This window comes from Delphinapterus leucas, chromosome 11, assembly GCF_059928025.1.
Source record: "Delphinapterus leucas isolate spDelLeu-1000000601 "Yukka" chromosome 11, BTC_Dleu_Yukka2, whole genome shotgun sequence".
Taxonomy (NCBI): domain Eukaryota; kingdom Metazoa; phylum Chordata; class Mammalia; order Artiodactyla; family Monodontidae; genus Delphinapterus; species Delphinapterus leucas.
In genome coordinates, this window is record NC_143139.1 from 11,632,177 (window position 1) to 11,649,090 (window position 16,914).

At 40.3% G+C, this 16,914-nt stretch overlaps 1 protein-coding gene across 2 annotated transcripts in view; it reads right to left on the bottom strand.

The window, feature by feature from the left end:
• The window catches only part of PLBD1 (phospholipase B domain containing 1), a 68,909-nt gene that overhangs the window by 34,061 nt on the left and 17,934 nt on the right, over nucleotides 1–16,914 (bottom strand). Inside the window, exons 2-5 of one of the 2 annotated variants that reach the window (XM_022577648.3) lie at nucleotides 15,982–16,201; nucleotides 4,004–4,087; nucleotides 2,529–2,667; nucleotides 254–394 (exon numbers count right to left, since the gene is read on the bottom strand). In XM_022577648.3, coding sequence (XP_022433356.1) covers nucleotides 254–394; nucleotides 2,529–2,667; nucleotides 4,004–4,087; nucleotides 15,982–16,201 — 584 coding nt within the window. Of the gene's footprint in view, nucleotides 1–253; nucleotides 395–2,528; nucleotides 2,668–4,003; nucleotides 4,088–13,193; nucleotides 13,535–15,981; nucleotides 16,202–16,914 lie in introns of those variants that run through there. The other variant, XM_089920346.1, reaches the window with a different exon arrangement.

Consider the following 16,914-nt stretch of genomic DNA (forward strand, 5'->3'; position numbering starts at 1 on the left):
GGAAGACTCTGGATGGTGGGAGTGGCAGGTACATAGAGCATGGGAAAAATGATGGAAGAAACGGGTAACATCACGTACATCCAATTCCCTCCATCAGTTCCTTCTAGTTCTTAACTTCTATGACAGAGGAACCCATGAGCTGATATATAACTATAGCTGGGAGTGATAAGATGTTACCATACTTGGGCGACATATAGAAAAAGTCCATATGGACCAGAAGAAGGATGAAGAGAAAGGCTGTCGCATGTCTCACCTTAATAAGAGCAGAGCAATGTCCCATGTCCCATCTCTTAAAAGCCTCCAGGCCGGAGTTTTTTGTGGGAGAAAGTGAGGGAATCAGGTCCAGCAGATCTCCAACAGCATTCAGGAACTGAATCTGGAACAGGGTTATGGGCTGGGAAAAGAGAGAGACTGCACTTAACATTGATTTCAGACAATCAGATGTCATTGTGAGGGCTCCTGTTGCTAGGTATCCATTACATTATTCCTTTGTGAAGGTTCCCTAATGTAACAGATACACTAGATTTTGTTGTAGTTTATAAAATGATTTTTATTACTTTATAGTTTGTGAGACATTTTAGCCTGTTAGCCACAGATTTGGGGAGTGGGTCCTATGAGAGTAAAATAAACGGAGCCCTCTGCTTGCATTCCTCTACAGCAGGTTTTTTCAGTCTTGGCACTAGTGATATTTGGGGCCAAATAAGTCTTTCTTGTTGGACAGGGGGGCTGGGCATTGTAGGAAGTTTAGCAGCATCCCTGGCCTCTGCCCACTAGATATCAGTAGAACCCTCCCAATTTTGACAACCCAAAATGTCTAGGCATTGCAAAATGTCCTCTGGTGAGAAGTCATCCTTAGCTGAGAAGCACTGCTTTACAGCGAAAATATTCAACTAAGGTGCTTTTGATTTTGATCGTATGTTCAAAACAGGACTAACAGACTTGACAGCATTAAACCTGGAGCAATTATCAGGCTTGAACATGAACTCTGTGTTAACTAGAGAGCACTGCTCCAGCCAGATTCAAACCACCAGAGTCGCCCAGGGCTAGGCATCTACAAACAAATTGGTTTTCGGGCAGAGGTGGTGAGAAGACAAATACACATGACAATTTTAACAAAAGCAAAAGCAAGAAGAAAAACCACCTGATTATTTATTTATATAAACATTCTCTTTGTTCTGTTTTTGAATAAGTAATCCATTCATTATTCAATATTTTTTTAAATTATAAGATCTATAGTGGAAATTCTCTTCATTCCTATCCTCTGTTCACTCAAGACCCACCCTGTCTCCAGCTTACTACCACTTTTATTGGTTTCTTGCGTATCTCTAGACTTCTAAAAATGTCTTACAAATACATTTTTTAACATAAACGATAGCGTGTTATATGTACTTCTCTTCACCTTGATTTTTTTCTCTTAATATCTTTTCATATCTTGGGGACCTTTCCATATTTGATATAAAAATCTTCCTCATTCTTTTAAATAGTATTCCAATGAATGGACGCATTATAATATTTTTAACCAGTATTTTATTGGTAGACTTTCAGGTGGTTTCTAGTCTTTTGCTAATATAAATAATGTAACAATAGTCAGACTTGGACACATCATTTTGTATGTGTGTGAGTCTGTGTGTGGCACAGAGCTCTAGAAATGATTTTGATTTTAACAGATATTTCCAAATTGTATTCATAGGGCTTATTTCAATTATACTATTACAGCCTAACAACATATTAAACAATTAGTTTATTTCCAGTTTGACAGGTGAAAAACAGTATCTCATTGTAGTTTATACTGGCATTTCTTCTACTATGAGCACTGCTGAGCATATGTTTAAAAATCTTTGGATTTATTTTTTGTGAACTGTGAATGTGCTTTATCTGTTTTTCTACCAGGTTATTCTTGTTTACCTACTTTTAAGAGTTCTTTAAGTATTAGAGAGATTAGTTCATTGTCTCCGAGATGAATTGCAATATATCTTTCAGTTTGTAATTTGCTTTTAAATATTTTGCCTTTATTTTAAAAATTAAGAATGATACCATACATATGAAAGAATAAAGATGTATATGCACAGTTTAAGGAAAAATAATAAACTCCTATTACCCACCTCACAGTTTTTTAAAAACAGAATATTATACATAATAATATATAACAATATATAATCATAGAATATTATTGTACATTTTATAAAACTTAGACATTTTTCTTTAACAAACATGTTGTCTAAAACACTTGCTTTATTAGGTTAATTAAATAGCTAGTACATTCATATGGGGCTCTTTAACCTACCCCAGAGTATAGCATGAATGAGACTGAAAGAACACAGAAACAAGCTGGTTTATTTGTGAGTTAACCTGACACTGAGTCAGGTGCTAGCAATGAGATAGATAAGACAGTTCTTTTGTGCAAGAAATTTATTCTCTAGTCCTAATTTGATCTTCTCCTTAATTGGAATGTATCAATAATTTTAAAGATAATTTTCAATATTCTTGCCATACCATATAAATCCTGAGTAGCTTTTAAAAAATCTTACCTTTGTTCCTTCTACTATAGCCCTCTTCGTGGCCCCTACATATAGCCCATCCATTTGTGCCATAACATAGCCTGTGTGTCTCCAAAATGGGTCATCCTTGTAATTTTTGATGTTATCCCGGGCCCACTGATCTTGCTTCCTGGAAGACAAATTAGATTTGTACTAGAGGTCTCCATGGTTGTTCATCCAAAGCTAAATTAAACCCAGGTATTTAGAGATTATATATTCAGATACTTATGTTAGCTAGTATAATTTAAATTCTGGATCTTATAACATTCCAATCACTTTGAAAGGATATCAGAGCAAATCCTAAGTGATTTTTAATTTCTCCCAGGGACTATGACTCTTCCATTATAACTTCCCCCATGCTCTATCTAGAACTATCTAGAAACACAGGTGTAATATTTACTTATCTGTGATACTGAGACCTAAGAAAGTTGAGGATAGACTGGTTCAAATATATCTTATATAAAAATCATGTTTCACTAAATCGGTAAGGACAAGTAGATTAACTTTACGTTGTAGATAGAAGTGATAAACAACAGGAAAAAACAAAAGCTCTTAAGGACAGGGTGGTTTGTATTTGTCTGTATTTCTCTCAGATCATTTTCATAGTTTATGGTTTGCCCTATTCCAGTTGTCGCTAATAACAGCCTCAATGCCTCTGTCCTAGGAAAAAGCCTTTTTTTTTTTAATAGTCCTTTCATTCTCTCTTCTCTTTTTGTTGTCTGCACTTTATGCAGGATGAGTTGATATAAATTTGTATACTAAAAGCTATTTCTGATGTGTTCAGGCTATCTCTAGATCAATTTAAAAATACAGTGCCACTGCTTCATGGGATCTAGCCCAGATGCTCTGTAGGACCTTAGCATCTGACGAAGGGGTTGCTTAGTATATAATTTGGAGGGCCAAACCAAGAGCTACTTTATCCCCAAATTAGTCTCATAGTCTGTCATCCCACAAATATAAAACAGATTTTCTGAATATCGAGAATTATTAGTCTTCAGAAAACTTCACTAAGATGGAAATATTCTCAGAGGATGTTAAGAATTATAACTTTAGATATGAGCTAACTTCCCAGCTGAGTCACCAGGTCCATGAAATGGAAACACCTTTCAGAGGGAGGAGGAAGGACTTCTGCAAGGAGAGAAGCCCCCAGGCGGAAGGGATCCAGGGCTTTGGCTTTGCCTGTCCTGCACTGGTGAGGCCTTCCTCCAGCTGCATCAGCAATTGGTAATGGGACACTCAACCTGACCTCTGAAAGAGCACAAATTAGAAGGCATTTGTCCACAACCAGTTTTCATGCCATCACCAAAAGGTGCTATACTTAACTAGAAGAACTACTCCAGAGTCCTGCCTAAGAGATGGAAAAGAAACTGGTGAAGGAGAAATTGCTGTTTGAAATGACAGATTCAAGCCCTGAAGCCTCAACAGCAATGAGAAGAGGAAAGCTTACGTTAAAGAGGAATACTTACGTTAAAAACTCCTGTACTTTATCCACCACGGAACGTTCCTTAATCAGCTGTGGGTAGAGGTTTGTGAAGTGGTCATACATATGTCTGAAAGGAGAGATGAAAAATTGTTACATTTCCATTTTTCTTCTTGGATTTTCCCATCACAGTAAATTACCCAGTATTTTGGCTAACTGGGATGTTCCCTATGGCAAACCTTCCCTATCTTCTTTTATAAATCAAATGCACAATTTAAAATGGGGAAATATTGGGACTTCCCTGGTGGCGCAATGGTTGAGAATCCTCCTGCCAATGCAGGGAACAAGGGTTCGATCCCTGGTCCGAGAAGATCCCACAGGCCATGGAGCAACTAAGCCCGTGCGCCACAGCTACTGAGACTGTGCTCTAGAGCCAGGTCTCTGCAATAAGAGAAGCCACCGCAATGAGAAGCCCGCGCACTGCAGCAAAGAGTAGCCCCCGCTCGCCGCAACTAGAGAAAGCCCGCGCGCAGCAGCGAAGACCCAGTGCAGCCAAAAATAAATAAATAAATAAATTTTAAAAAAAATAAAAAAATAAAATTGGGAAATATTTCCAGCATATAGAAAAGCACAGAATATAACAAACACCCAAGTATCCACTACCCAACTACATAAAATCATTAGATTTTGCCACATTTGCTTCATATTTTTTAGAAAAGATATAAGATAGAGTTCAACCGCCGACACTAACTGTCCTCCCTTCTCCCCAGAGGCAACTGCAGTCTTGAATGAGTGATTTATTGTTCTCATGTACATTTTTATACCATCTCTCTCTATATATATGTTTAATCATAAATAATGTCTATTATTATTAATCATGTTTCAGGACAACTATAAATAAGATCATACCATCTACCACCCTAACTTGTTTATTTTTCTCCACATGGTATTTTGAAAGAATTATCTGTTATCAACTGCAGCTTATTCTTTTCATGTGTTGACGGTTGGTATTCCCCGTTATGACTATATAAAAATTCATTTATGCCGTCCTATGGTAGGCATTTAACTGCTTTTTAATTTTTCGCTATTACAGTGCAACTTCAAACATTGTTGTAAATGTCTTTTACACATTTGTTTTTCTAGTATGTATGTGTATATATACCTATACATATAAAAGTAGAATTTCTGGGTTGAATATTCTATACACCTATAGTTACTAGATACTGCCAAATTGTTCTCCACAGTGATTGTACCAAATTACGTTCTCCCCAACTACATGTTAGATCTCTCCTTGCTCCTTACCCTCGCCAACACTTGGCACAGTCAGACTTTCAAATTTTCAACAGTCTGTTGTATCTGAAATGATTCTGTGTTTTAATTTCCATTCCCCTCAGCATTACTGGCTATTTGAGATTTTTTAAAACTTATTTAAAAAGTTAAATGTCCCTCATACGCTATACAGTAAACATTTTTGGTGAGCTATAATTGACATACAACATTGTATAATGATTCGATACATTTATATATTGCAATGTGATTATCACCATAGCATCAGCTAACACCTCTACCATGTCACGTAATTGTAATTTCTTTTTGGTGGTAAGAACAATTAAGATCTAATCTCTTAGAAACTCTGAAGTTTATAATATAGTATTGTTGACTATAATCACTATGCTGTGCGTTGGCTCCCCAGGACTTATCTACTAGTTGCAAGTCTGTATCCTTGAACAACATCTCCTCAATTAAACGTTTTTGAATTGATGAAAATAATCCATTTACATCTGTTGTGATTTTCATATACTTGGATTTATTTCTGCATTTACCATCCCTTTTTTTGTCTCTCTTTTATGGTTTCTCTGTTTAAATAATATTTTCATTTTCCTTCTTTTTACTTCTGCTAATTTAGAAGCTTTATATAAAATGTACAATTGACTCTTGAACAACATGGCTTTGTACAGCAAGGGTCCACTTATACATGGATTTTTTCCGCAATTACATACTCTTTGGATATGGAGGGCCAACCATAAGTCTACATGAGGATTTTTGACTGTGCAGGGTTGGGGGTGAGGACTCAGCATCTCTAACCCCAGCATTGTTCAAGGGTCAGCTGCATTTCTATTCCATTAGTGATCATCATTAAAAATTGTGAAAACATTCATTATTATGCATTTTATTATAACATTTAAATGACTTTTTTGGGGGGGCAGTACCACGTGGCATGCAGGATCTTAATTCCTCGACCAAGGATCAACCCGTGCCCACTGCAATGGAAGCATGGAGTCCTACCCACTGGACTGCCAGGGAATTCTTATATAAAATCTAAATGAATTTTCTATTTCTCTCCTCCTCCAAACATACATATTTTAGCAAGCTTTACCCATTGACATCACCCATCATGTTATTGTTCGAAGATTTAGTTTCACCTTTTCAATTAAAAAAATATTAAAATAATTTTTATTGTTTACCTTTTACAATCAAATTTTATTAACTTCTTTGTTTTTTGTGTTAACTATTGTCCTTTATATCCCAAATGTTCCCTCTTACTATATTTGTTAATGTATGTCCTATAATAGTTTAATAGAAGCCTGTGAATGGTAAAATATTTTAACTTATATATCTAAAAATATCCTTATTTTGCCCTTGCTCTTGGATAATTTAAACGGTTTTAAAACTCTGGTTAGTTATTCTTCCTCAGTACTTTAAAAATATCATCCTCATATCTTCTGGGTCTACTGTTGCTAATGAGAGGTATGCTGTCAGTCAAGCTGAGATTCCTTGGTAATCAATGTTTTTCTTTCTGATAGCTTTTAAAATTATTCCCTTTATCCTCAAATTTCTGTAGTTTCATCCTCTGTGTTGTAGCAATTTAATAGGCTGTGTCTTCCAACTAAGGACTCGTGTCTTTCTCAATTTTGATCAGTTCTCACTATTACCCTGTCAACTATTGCTTATCTGCAATTCCCTCCAGTTTCTTTTTCTGGGACTCCTAATAGACATATGTTGGAGTTTCTCAATCAAACTTCTCTGTTTAACAACAGCTTTCTCATTTTTACCCCTTTCTCTTTTGGGGCAGTGTACTGTACAAATCTCTCAATACTAACGTCTGATTCAGAAATTATTTCTCTGAGTTGGTCTAGTCCAGGGTTTGCCCACTTATTGATATTTTAAAAAATTAATTTCGGGCTTCCCTGGTGGCGCAGTGGTTGAGAGTCCGCCTGCCGATGCAGGGGACATGGGTTCGTGCCCCGGTCCAGGAAGATCCCACATGCCGTGGAGCGGCTGGGCCCGTGAGCCATGGCCGCTGAGGCTGCGCGTCCGGAGCCTGTGCTCTGCAATGGGAGAGGCCACAACAGTGAGAGGCCCACTTACCGCAAAAAAAAAAAAAAAAAAAATTAATTTCCATAATTTTCATTTATGATATTTCAAGCAGGTTCTTTTAAAATATCTACCTGTCTTCTTACTTCTTCCTTTTTGTTCTATATATTTTTCAAGTTTTCCTTTATATGTGTGTGTGTGTGTGTGTGTGTGTGTGTATACATATATTTTGTTGTCATTGTTGTGACCTGCAGCTTGAATGATCCTAGCTCCCCAACCAGGGACTGAACCTGCGCCCTCGGCAGTGAAAGCGCAGAGTCCTAACCACTGGACCACCAGGGAATTTCCAAGTTTTCCTTCATTTAAAACTTAGAGTACCTTAAGCATATTTAAAGTCTTTGTTAAACCCATCTACAAAATTAATCTGGAGTGTATTAATGACTTACTTTATTGTTGATTTTGCTTTTTCTTAGCATTCAATTTCTTTGTGCTTTTTAATCTTTTTTTTTTTACATCTTTATTGGAGTATAATTGCTTTACAATGGTGTGTTAGTTTCTGCTTTATAACAAAGTGAATCAGTTATACATATACATATGTTCCCATATTTCTTCCCTCTTGCATCTCCCTCCCTCCCACCCTCCCTATCCCACCCCTCCAGGCGGTCACAAAGCACCGAGCCGATCTCCCTGTGTTATGCGGCTGCTTCCCACTAGCTATCTACCTTACGTTTGGTAGTGTATATATGCCCATGCCTCTCTCTCGCTTTGTCACAGCTTACCCTTCCCCCTCCCCATATCCTCAAGTCCATTCTCTAGTAGGTCTGCGTCTTTATTCCTGTCTTACCCCTAGGTTCTTCATGTGTCCATCATCGGATGAATGGATAAAGAAGATGTGGCACATATATACAATGGAATATTACTCAGCCATATAAAGAAACAAAATTGAGCTATCTGTAGTGAGGTGGATAGACCTAGAGTCTGTCATACAGAGTGAAGTAAGTCAGAAAGAGAAAGACAAATACTGTATGCTAACACACATATATATGGAATTTAAGAAAAAAAAATGTCTTTCTGCTTTTTTGAACTTGGTATTCAGGCATTTTAAGTTATGTGTTTGTTTACATTCTTAAATTCTTCCCCCCCCAACCCCCTTCCTTTCTCCCTCCCTCTTTCTTGCCTCTCATTTTCTTCTAGGTACTTCCATCAGACTCCCTGAGAACCAGGTCTTATAGCGGCTTTGGGGGACTTCTTTCCTATGGAATGCTGCACGTATGTGTCCTGGAACCAGCACATGGATGATTTGGTTCTTTTGCCCACCCCGCCTCCCGTCAAGCTCACTGTTTCTTATAAATCTCTACACCAGAGTGCACATCAGCAGAAGTTATTCTGTGGCCTCCTATGTTCCAAACAGTCCAAAGCAGCAAGGTTACTTCTGCTTCCCAGCCTTGATTCAGCTCCCTCAGGTCACAGAGGCCTTCACCCACCGGCCGGGGTGGCTGTCTCTGCCTGCTTCATGCCAAGGGCCCAGCAGATCCAGACCCCAGCGCTTTTCTGCTTCATTTCTGGTTCAAGAGATCTTTAATCTTGTTTGGGGGGGCCAGCTATATTACCATGATGCTCTCTTTCTATAAATTTTATCTACTATTTGCTCTAAGTTTGGAGCAAAGTGGGTCAAATGGTGAGCCCCTTGCACCCTCTGGACTGGAAGTTTACCTAAAGTCTGAGTTCTGGTTTTTATTTGATGCTTTTTATCGACCTAGAGGTCAGCACTGTAAGCAGGAGGTCACTCGGCTTCCAGAAATGGGAATTTGGCCCCCAGCACTGTGGAACTTTAGATATCTTTATCTAATAGTTTCCAGAACTGAAATTGATGCGAATAGAGTTTTATTGCCAGTGAGGCAAAGAACATTAAAATCCTTTGAAATCTTTTATTTTATGGTCCTTGAATTCAACAAATTTCATGAGTGCTTTTCCTTCAAATTATCTGTAAATATTTTTTAAAAATTGAATTATCATATTTAACTTTTGTTTATATATCTTTTATGCTGCCACACCTATTCTTCTATCAAGTTGGCCCCTTTTCTATCATCTCTAAAACTGAGAGAGAGAACAGCAATAAAGCTAGACAGGTATGTGGCTGACAGGGAAGGGACCCTCTGCCCTGGCCTCATATTTCAGGTGAATGGAATGCAGATACTCCAGGTGAGTGGGATGACTTGATTTAGTTGCTTAGGGAAGCAAAAGCCCTTCAGTTCTCCCTCCGAGGTTGCATGGGGAAGTAGAGATGGCTGCCAGGACTGTCTGGGCTCAGGAGCCGAATGCAGCACCCCTGCACCCCTCCATGAGTTTCAGGGAGCAGCTAAAGGCTTTCTTGTCTGGCCTAGGGTGGAATAAGAGGACATTGGGAGTTGATGGACCTCCTGGGGGCAGAGGACTTATACTTGGGGTGACTACTGCAACCTCGATGGCACTGATTTTGCAACTGGAGACCAGGGAGACCATGGAAGCCTCATCAGATGTCAGGTGGGGAAACACCCCAGCTAAAGACTCAATGAGACTGTTCCACTTCAGTAAACGTGCCAGAGAAGGACACAGGACAACCACTGCTTAAACATCCCCCCCTCCCTCCAAGATGCCTCAGTAACACCAATCCATTCTGGAAAAAAGTGTTTGGAAGAGGACTGGAACATTCTGAATTGACTCAGTTTCAATGATATTTTGTCCCTATAGAAATGACTACGGTAACATTTCCTGCCATGAGGAGGAATGGGCTCTTAAAATTAAAATGATTTAAATGGAAATAAAGTTCTCTGTTTTGGGAAAAAATAATTTGTGGGCTATTGACCTACCAATGCGCACTCAGGTAAAGATACAGAAATTCATACTTTTTACCTAAAGTCTCCATCACTGCACCCTGCCCAGCTCCACCCAGAGTTCCAGATCCTCTCAATTTTTCAGTCTATTTCAATATAGGGCTGTTTCTCAACCGGAGTGATTTTTCCCTCCAAGGGGCATTTGGCAATGTCTGGAGACATATTTTGTTGTCACTATAGGGGGGTGGAAGGTGCAACTGGCATCTAGTGGGTAGAGGCCAGGGATGTCGCTAAACTTCCTACAATGCACAACAAAGGATAATTCAATCCCAAACGTCAAAAGTGCTGCGGCTGAGAAACCCTGAAACAGAGGAACATTCATCCTGACTTGGGGGTGGTTGCTGTGGAGGTCCATATAACGGTAAAGACAGATGTAGATAAAAGAGGGTAACTAGGCCAGAATTACTAATATTTTTTCTTTCTTTTTTGGGGGGGTTGGGGGAGGGGCTAAACTTTTTGATTCTGATATTCAGAGCTGCGGAAGAGAAACCTGCACCTTGAGACCAGAAGTGGAGGCTTCACCTGACCCTGCCCCACCCAGGGGCCCTGAGGAACATAATCCATTCACAGTCCCCTGAGAAGGTTGAGGCCCTTCTCTGATCTTTGAGCCTGGGGCCCTATACCTTTGCGTGCTGGAGCAACACAGGACAGCAGATAAGAGCAGAGGCTTTGAATTCTGAACTCAAAGCTTGATCCACTCCTTGTAGGCTCTACAACCATAAGCAGGATTCCCAACTTCACCGTGCTTCCGAATTCTCATCAAACAGAGCCAAGACCAGTCTCCACGTCAAGGATGTGTTAAGATTTCGTTTCAGCTCCTGTGGTGTGTAAAGTCAGTAAGTTTCCTCCTAAGTTGGCCGAGACTTTGCCCATCTTTCCATCTCTCACACACACTTTGTGACAATCACAAAGACGTATGGACACCTACTTTTCCCTGCGTCTTTTTGCATTATGTTAATACCATATCATTTAGTGCTTGTCAGGTGATCTCTCCTACTCTTTCCTAGTTGTTTCAACTTCCTACTTCCTGGATCTGACACCATATCAGGCTCCTTTAGTATTTCCCATTGTGATTAATCCACTTGTGTGTGTATGTGTGTGCATGTGCAGACTCCGTAGCTGGACAGCTGGTCTCCAATTCTGGCTGCTGCTAACTAGCTTTGTGACTTTCAGCTACTTATTTTACCTCTCTGTGCCCAAGTTTTCTCTCAGTAATATGGGGATAGTAATAATATATACCTCACAGCGTGGCTGCGGATTAAATAATTTAACATATATAAAATGTTTTGAACAATGCCCGGCATATTTTAAATTATATATATATATGTGTACGTGTGTGTATATATATAGAAATATAAGTGCTAGTCGTCATCATCATTATCACTATTTTGTGCTTCATGTTAAGTCCCAAATAATTACCAACTGATGGGTCATTTGATAATTTTGAGGGTGTGACTGTGTCTTACTTATCTTTGCTTTGGCTACAGCCTTGACCTGGAGCCATATTCAGTTTCTAATATCAGAAGGAGCAAGTTGGGGGGTACAGAGGAGATTCTTGAAGTATCTCTTGATGGTAAGACAAACGCCCAAAAAGGTTCCGCCTTTGACTAGTCTCTCTACTTGTGCCATAATCTTGCTAGAACCTCTTTTCATCATAGTTTTACCAACTGTTGTGGCAACACATTACCTTAAAACGAGTGGGGAGAGTACTCAGGAACTCACTCCCCACTGTCTCTCTATCCCCAGAGCTCGGCACAAGGTAGTATAACGAGGGTGTGTCGCATTGAATTGTGGCATCCAAACTGGCTAGGTAATTCCAGAGGGGGTCATTTCTACATGTGCCTCAGCAACACAAGAGATCAGCCACTTTGTTAAAAACTAGAGCAGACCAGGTCCTCACACCCCCATCACCATTCTTTCCAGAAAGGTTTCCTGACTTATTTTATTGACTATCAATGACTATTTATCAGGTTTTACATCATTAGTGAGTCATCAGAGACTCTTAATTTGCAACTGTTAGGGAGCCACCCAGTAGAGTTAAAGAAAAAATGAAGGCAGAAATTCCATTTGGCCAAGGCTGCTAGACAATGCATTACATGGAAATACGTAGCTGACACTTCCGATTCATCTCTCATAAAACTGGAACAACAGGATTCAATTAAACTCCATAAGCGTGTAGTTAAGTAACCACTGTGGGGGGGGGGGGCAGAAGTGCTGTGCCAGGCGCCTGGGGTATATAAAGATGAATAAGATGGGGACCCTGTCCTCAAGGCACTAACAGGTGGTGGAGGGGAGAGATGGGGCTCTGATCCAGTGGAAATGGAATCAGAAAGAGCTTCATCAAGAAGAGAGCATCATATAACCGATTCAATTTGTTGTACAGCAGAAACTAACACAACATCGTAAAGCAATTATACTCCAATAAAGATGTATAAAAAAAGGTCATTTCTAACAGCTATATGATGTAGCATCATATTGACACACAATACAAAATATTGTAATTTCAAAAAAAAGGCATAAAACAAAAAGAAGAGAGCATCTGAGATGGGTCTTGGAGGTTGAGCAGGATTTTTTTTTTTTTTTTTGCAGTACTCAGGCCTCTCACTGTTATGGCCTCTCCCGTTGCGGAGCACAGGCTCCAGACGCGCAGGCTCAGCGGCCATGGCTCACGGGCCCAGCCACTCCGCGGCATGTGGGATCTTCCCGGACCGGGGCACGAACCCGTGTCCCCTGCATAGGCAGGCGGACTCTCAACCACTGCGCCACCAGGGAAGCCCTGAGCAGGATTTTGATAGGTGGAGACGGAAAAGGCAGCATCTGGCTCTCAGGAATCACAGTTCTAAGAGATGCTAGGAAGGGGCTGTGCGGGAGGCTGAAGGGGCATCACAGCAAGCCTCAGGGGCCCCTCCGGAATGCATGTCTGCGTGGTGCATCACGCAGTGAGGGGCTCCTCAGGGGCCGGGGGTGGGGCAGTGGAAGAAGAGGGAGAAGAGAGTGTGAAGAAGAGCAAGACAGCGAGAGAAGCTCCTGAAAATTGCGAATGCCTACCCGAGGCTGTGGCCCTGGTGCATCTGCCTCCACTGCACACGGCGAGATAACCCTGCAGGAGCCGCGCAGGTACACCGCCAGGAGCTTCCGGACACAGGACAGAGGGCGGGCCCGGGACGGTGTCGTAAAAGTGTCGTAAAAGCTCAAAAAAGCAACAAATTGCTGCGTGCTTCGAAGGCAGTGATGGAGGATTTGAGCGTATTTCTTTGTGTTTTGATTTGGTGTCTCGAGCGTTTCATAGGTTGGTAAAAGCAAATTATGTTTTCTGAGGCCGTCAAACCAACGTCCTTATCTGCCTATCTCAGTCGTTCATCGCACTATGTTCGTCCTTTCACACATCTCCCCCCGAGGTGCGGCAGAATATAAGGCACACCACTGCATTTTAAATGTGGTGATGTGGAAAAACGTGGCAGCCCTATACTTCCCACTGCTCTTGGCAGCTGCCTGAGCAGCTCTGCAAGATGAGAGGAAAACAAGGCGGTTCTTTCTTTTGGCCTCTGGCACAAACTCACCTTCTCTGCCCTGGCTCCAAGGCTGTGTCTTGGTACGTGGAATTGTCCTTTGCAAAACAGTCCCCAGCAGTATATGTTTTAAATTGATAAAATGATGTCTGTATGAAGATGCTATTGCTTCTCATACAACTGTCCCTGTGTAGCTGAAAACAAAAAACTCTAGCCTATGACCTGTATTCTTTCTCCGCCATTGGTTTGTGGCTACAGTCACAACTTCCAGAGGGTTGACATTTTAAGCTCTTCTGCTTTGCTTCAGAGAATGCTGGATACCTTTGCTCGGAGGGAGCCCCACTGCCTCTCTGCTCAGTTGAGACAGTGCACGGGGTGCCTGTTGGTGCAGTCCTTCCTGGGTGGCGCCTTGGGTCTGAGAGTCTCAATCACATGAATTCTTCCAGCCTCCCCTCTGCCCTATCTCCCTGCCAGAGGTCTTGTCTCTGTGAGCCCTGATTCTTTACTCCATTTGGCATTTCTCCTTCCTCCAAATTAAACTCTTGGGCAACAGAATGTGTAGTAAGCCTTCACCTCCTAGACCATATCAGAAGAGGAAGGCAGGAAACTGGTAACAACCTCTGTCTCTTCCCTCTTCCCCAACCCATTGCCAGGGGTCTGTTTTAAGCTTGCCGGGTCACATCCCACTATTCTGAGCTTTGAGTGAAGCACAGAGCAGAGCCTTTGAATGCATGCTGATTCAGAAATTCCCCTACTTATTGGACTTTTCAGCAATGCAGTCAGAATGACAGCCTCTGAAAAGGAGCTTCTGGGAAATGCCCTTCTAAAGATGGTTTTGGTTGTATTTCTTTCTTTTTTTTTTTTTACATAGTAGCATTTATTTAGCCGCACAGGTTGTGGTTATGGATAAAGGAACTCAAGGATAGGTCAGTACTTTATATTATGAATAAGGCAGAAATGATAAAGCTACTTCCCAAAGTGAGATGTTAAAACTTAGGTTTTCCTGAGACATAAGAATAACAGAAGGGTCACTTTTGTCAGAAGTCTCCTCGGTCAAACTCCCTGAGCTCTCTAGTACTGATGCCAAAGTCCAAGGAAGACAAGCTTAGGCTCTCAACATTCAATCTATGTTAGCATCTCTAACACAGATTAGAGATGCTCCACTCAAGTTACATAGCTTCCCTTAATAACTCATATGTATCTTATGCATGACTTCATTGAATATATTTACGTTCACACAACTTCAATCTGAATTATTTCTCCAAACTTGCAACTCAATTTCAAGAATGCAGTCAGAAACCAGTGGATCCCGAAATAAAGATTTGTAGGGGAAAAGAAGAAGTTCAGATTTTTACATGTTGAATACAGTTTTAAACATGTTTTTTAAATCGTATTTAGTTTATAAAGTTTTCTACATCTCCAAACTGAGAGTCCCCTATTAAGGGGACTTGTATGGTAAGGTAACAAAAGTTTGGTATAAAAACAAAACCAGGAATTTTTAGTTTAAATTTTAAAAAAGAGCAGCCAGAGTCTGGCAATTACTCATTCAACATTTGATATAATTGCCAGTACTCAGAAACAGATTAAGATCAGCACTGCATTTACTATGGCTAAGATGGTAACAGTGCAAAATAAGGTTTGGTTAAATTGCACTCAACAATCTAGGTCACAGAGCATAAAAGAAGAAAACCACGTCCTCAAGACATTTTATATCAAAGGAAGAATGAGGCTTGTTTAAATGAGTTGCAACTTTCCTTTCCTCAAAGATCTGTTCTCTAAAAAGGATGAGTCATGATTGCATTATTATAAGTACATATTTTGTTACTTCCATAAGACAAGGGAAGAACACAAGAATTAAATAACAATAGAGTTGGAAAGAACATTCATGTTAGACATTAAAATTTCAATTTAAAATCTTCCCCCACTTGAAAGTATTGTTCTAAGATGGTTGAAAATAAATGCTCTTACATTTTATTTTTATTTTGAATTAATCTTCTCTGTTTGTGGTCCTCAAAGAGCCACTCCACCTCCATTTGCTTTCTACCTGACAATAAATGACTAGTAAGATGAAATGACTTAGCAGTCTTTTAAAAGAGTTTCATGAGAGGGAAAGATTTAAAAATGTGTCACAATTGGGGGCTTTGCTCCTTCTAGGCAGGTACGACTACTACAGGTTCAAATGTAATTCTGATAATCTTTCTATCGTATGAGAAAAACCACGGCAAATTTTCAATTCTAGTGTACAACGCCAGGAAGAAAAAACCACTGTTGGGCAAAGAAAAGGACAGAGGTTGCCTGGCAGTTCTCCACCACGACTGGGTACTTACGGGGCAGTGAGGTAACCCTCCAAAAAGCCGGCTGCAAACATGACGATCTCATTGCTCAGGGATCGAGAGCCGTAGCCCGCTCTGATCTCAAGGATGCCCCAGCCTGTGGTGTTCACAGAGTTATTGTAAAAGCCATAGGCATCCCCATTCCTGTCCAGGACATCTCTGACTTGCATTCTCTTCTCGGTAGGCATCCAGTACGCAGTTGCATAGTACACCCCTGGAGAAAAAGAAAAAGGAATAATCATAGGATGTCATTGAACTGAACTGCTGATACATTATTTTTCTTTGTAACCAACAATTCCAGCACATTTGCTTTTAAAGAGTTCTGTTCTATTACAACAGAATTGGGAAATCTGCCACACTATAGTTTGTCCTTGTTACAAGTGGGAAAATACCAGAGCCTTGACCAAGGGGGATGAGCCTAGAGCGCAAAGAACCAGGTCAAAGGTAGGGGCATAGTTGGAGCATCAGAGAGGTGGGTCTAAGTGCTTCATCCTTAGAGATGGGATTTTGGGCAAGGCAGGAGCTGGAGCTCTCACCCACCTCGTCATTCAACCAAGAATAGGGTTCATATCCCTGGTCTGCAACCCTTCCCGTCCCCCTCAATAGTTGGGCCAAAGCATCCATATTCTCTCACTTTCTATCCTATCTCTCCTGCTTAATTCTTTTTTTTTTCCTTATCAAAAATATCTTATTTACAAAAAAATTCAATTATACTGTACATCCTACACTGGAAATACATTGAATAATTGCTAGAATAAATATAGGCAATTAATTCCATGTTTTATGAGAATGAGAGAATTTGACATTTGAATGTTATCAAAGCTTAACTTAGAACATAAATAGTCAAAAAGGCAAACTCAAGTTTTAGTCTCATTTAATGGCATGGTCTGTTTGTTTCTCACAAGCTCTCTAATCAGTGAGAGTCTA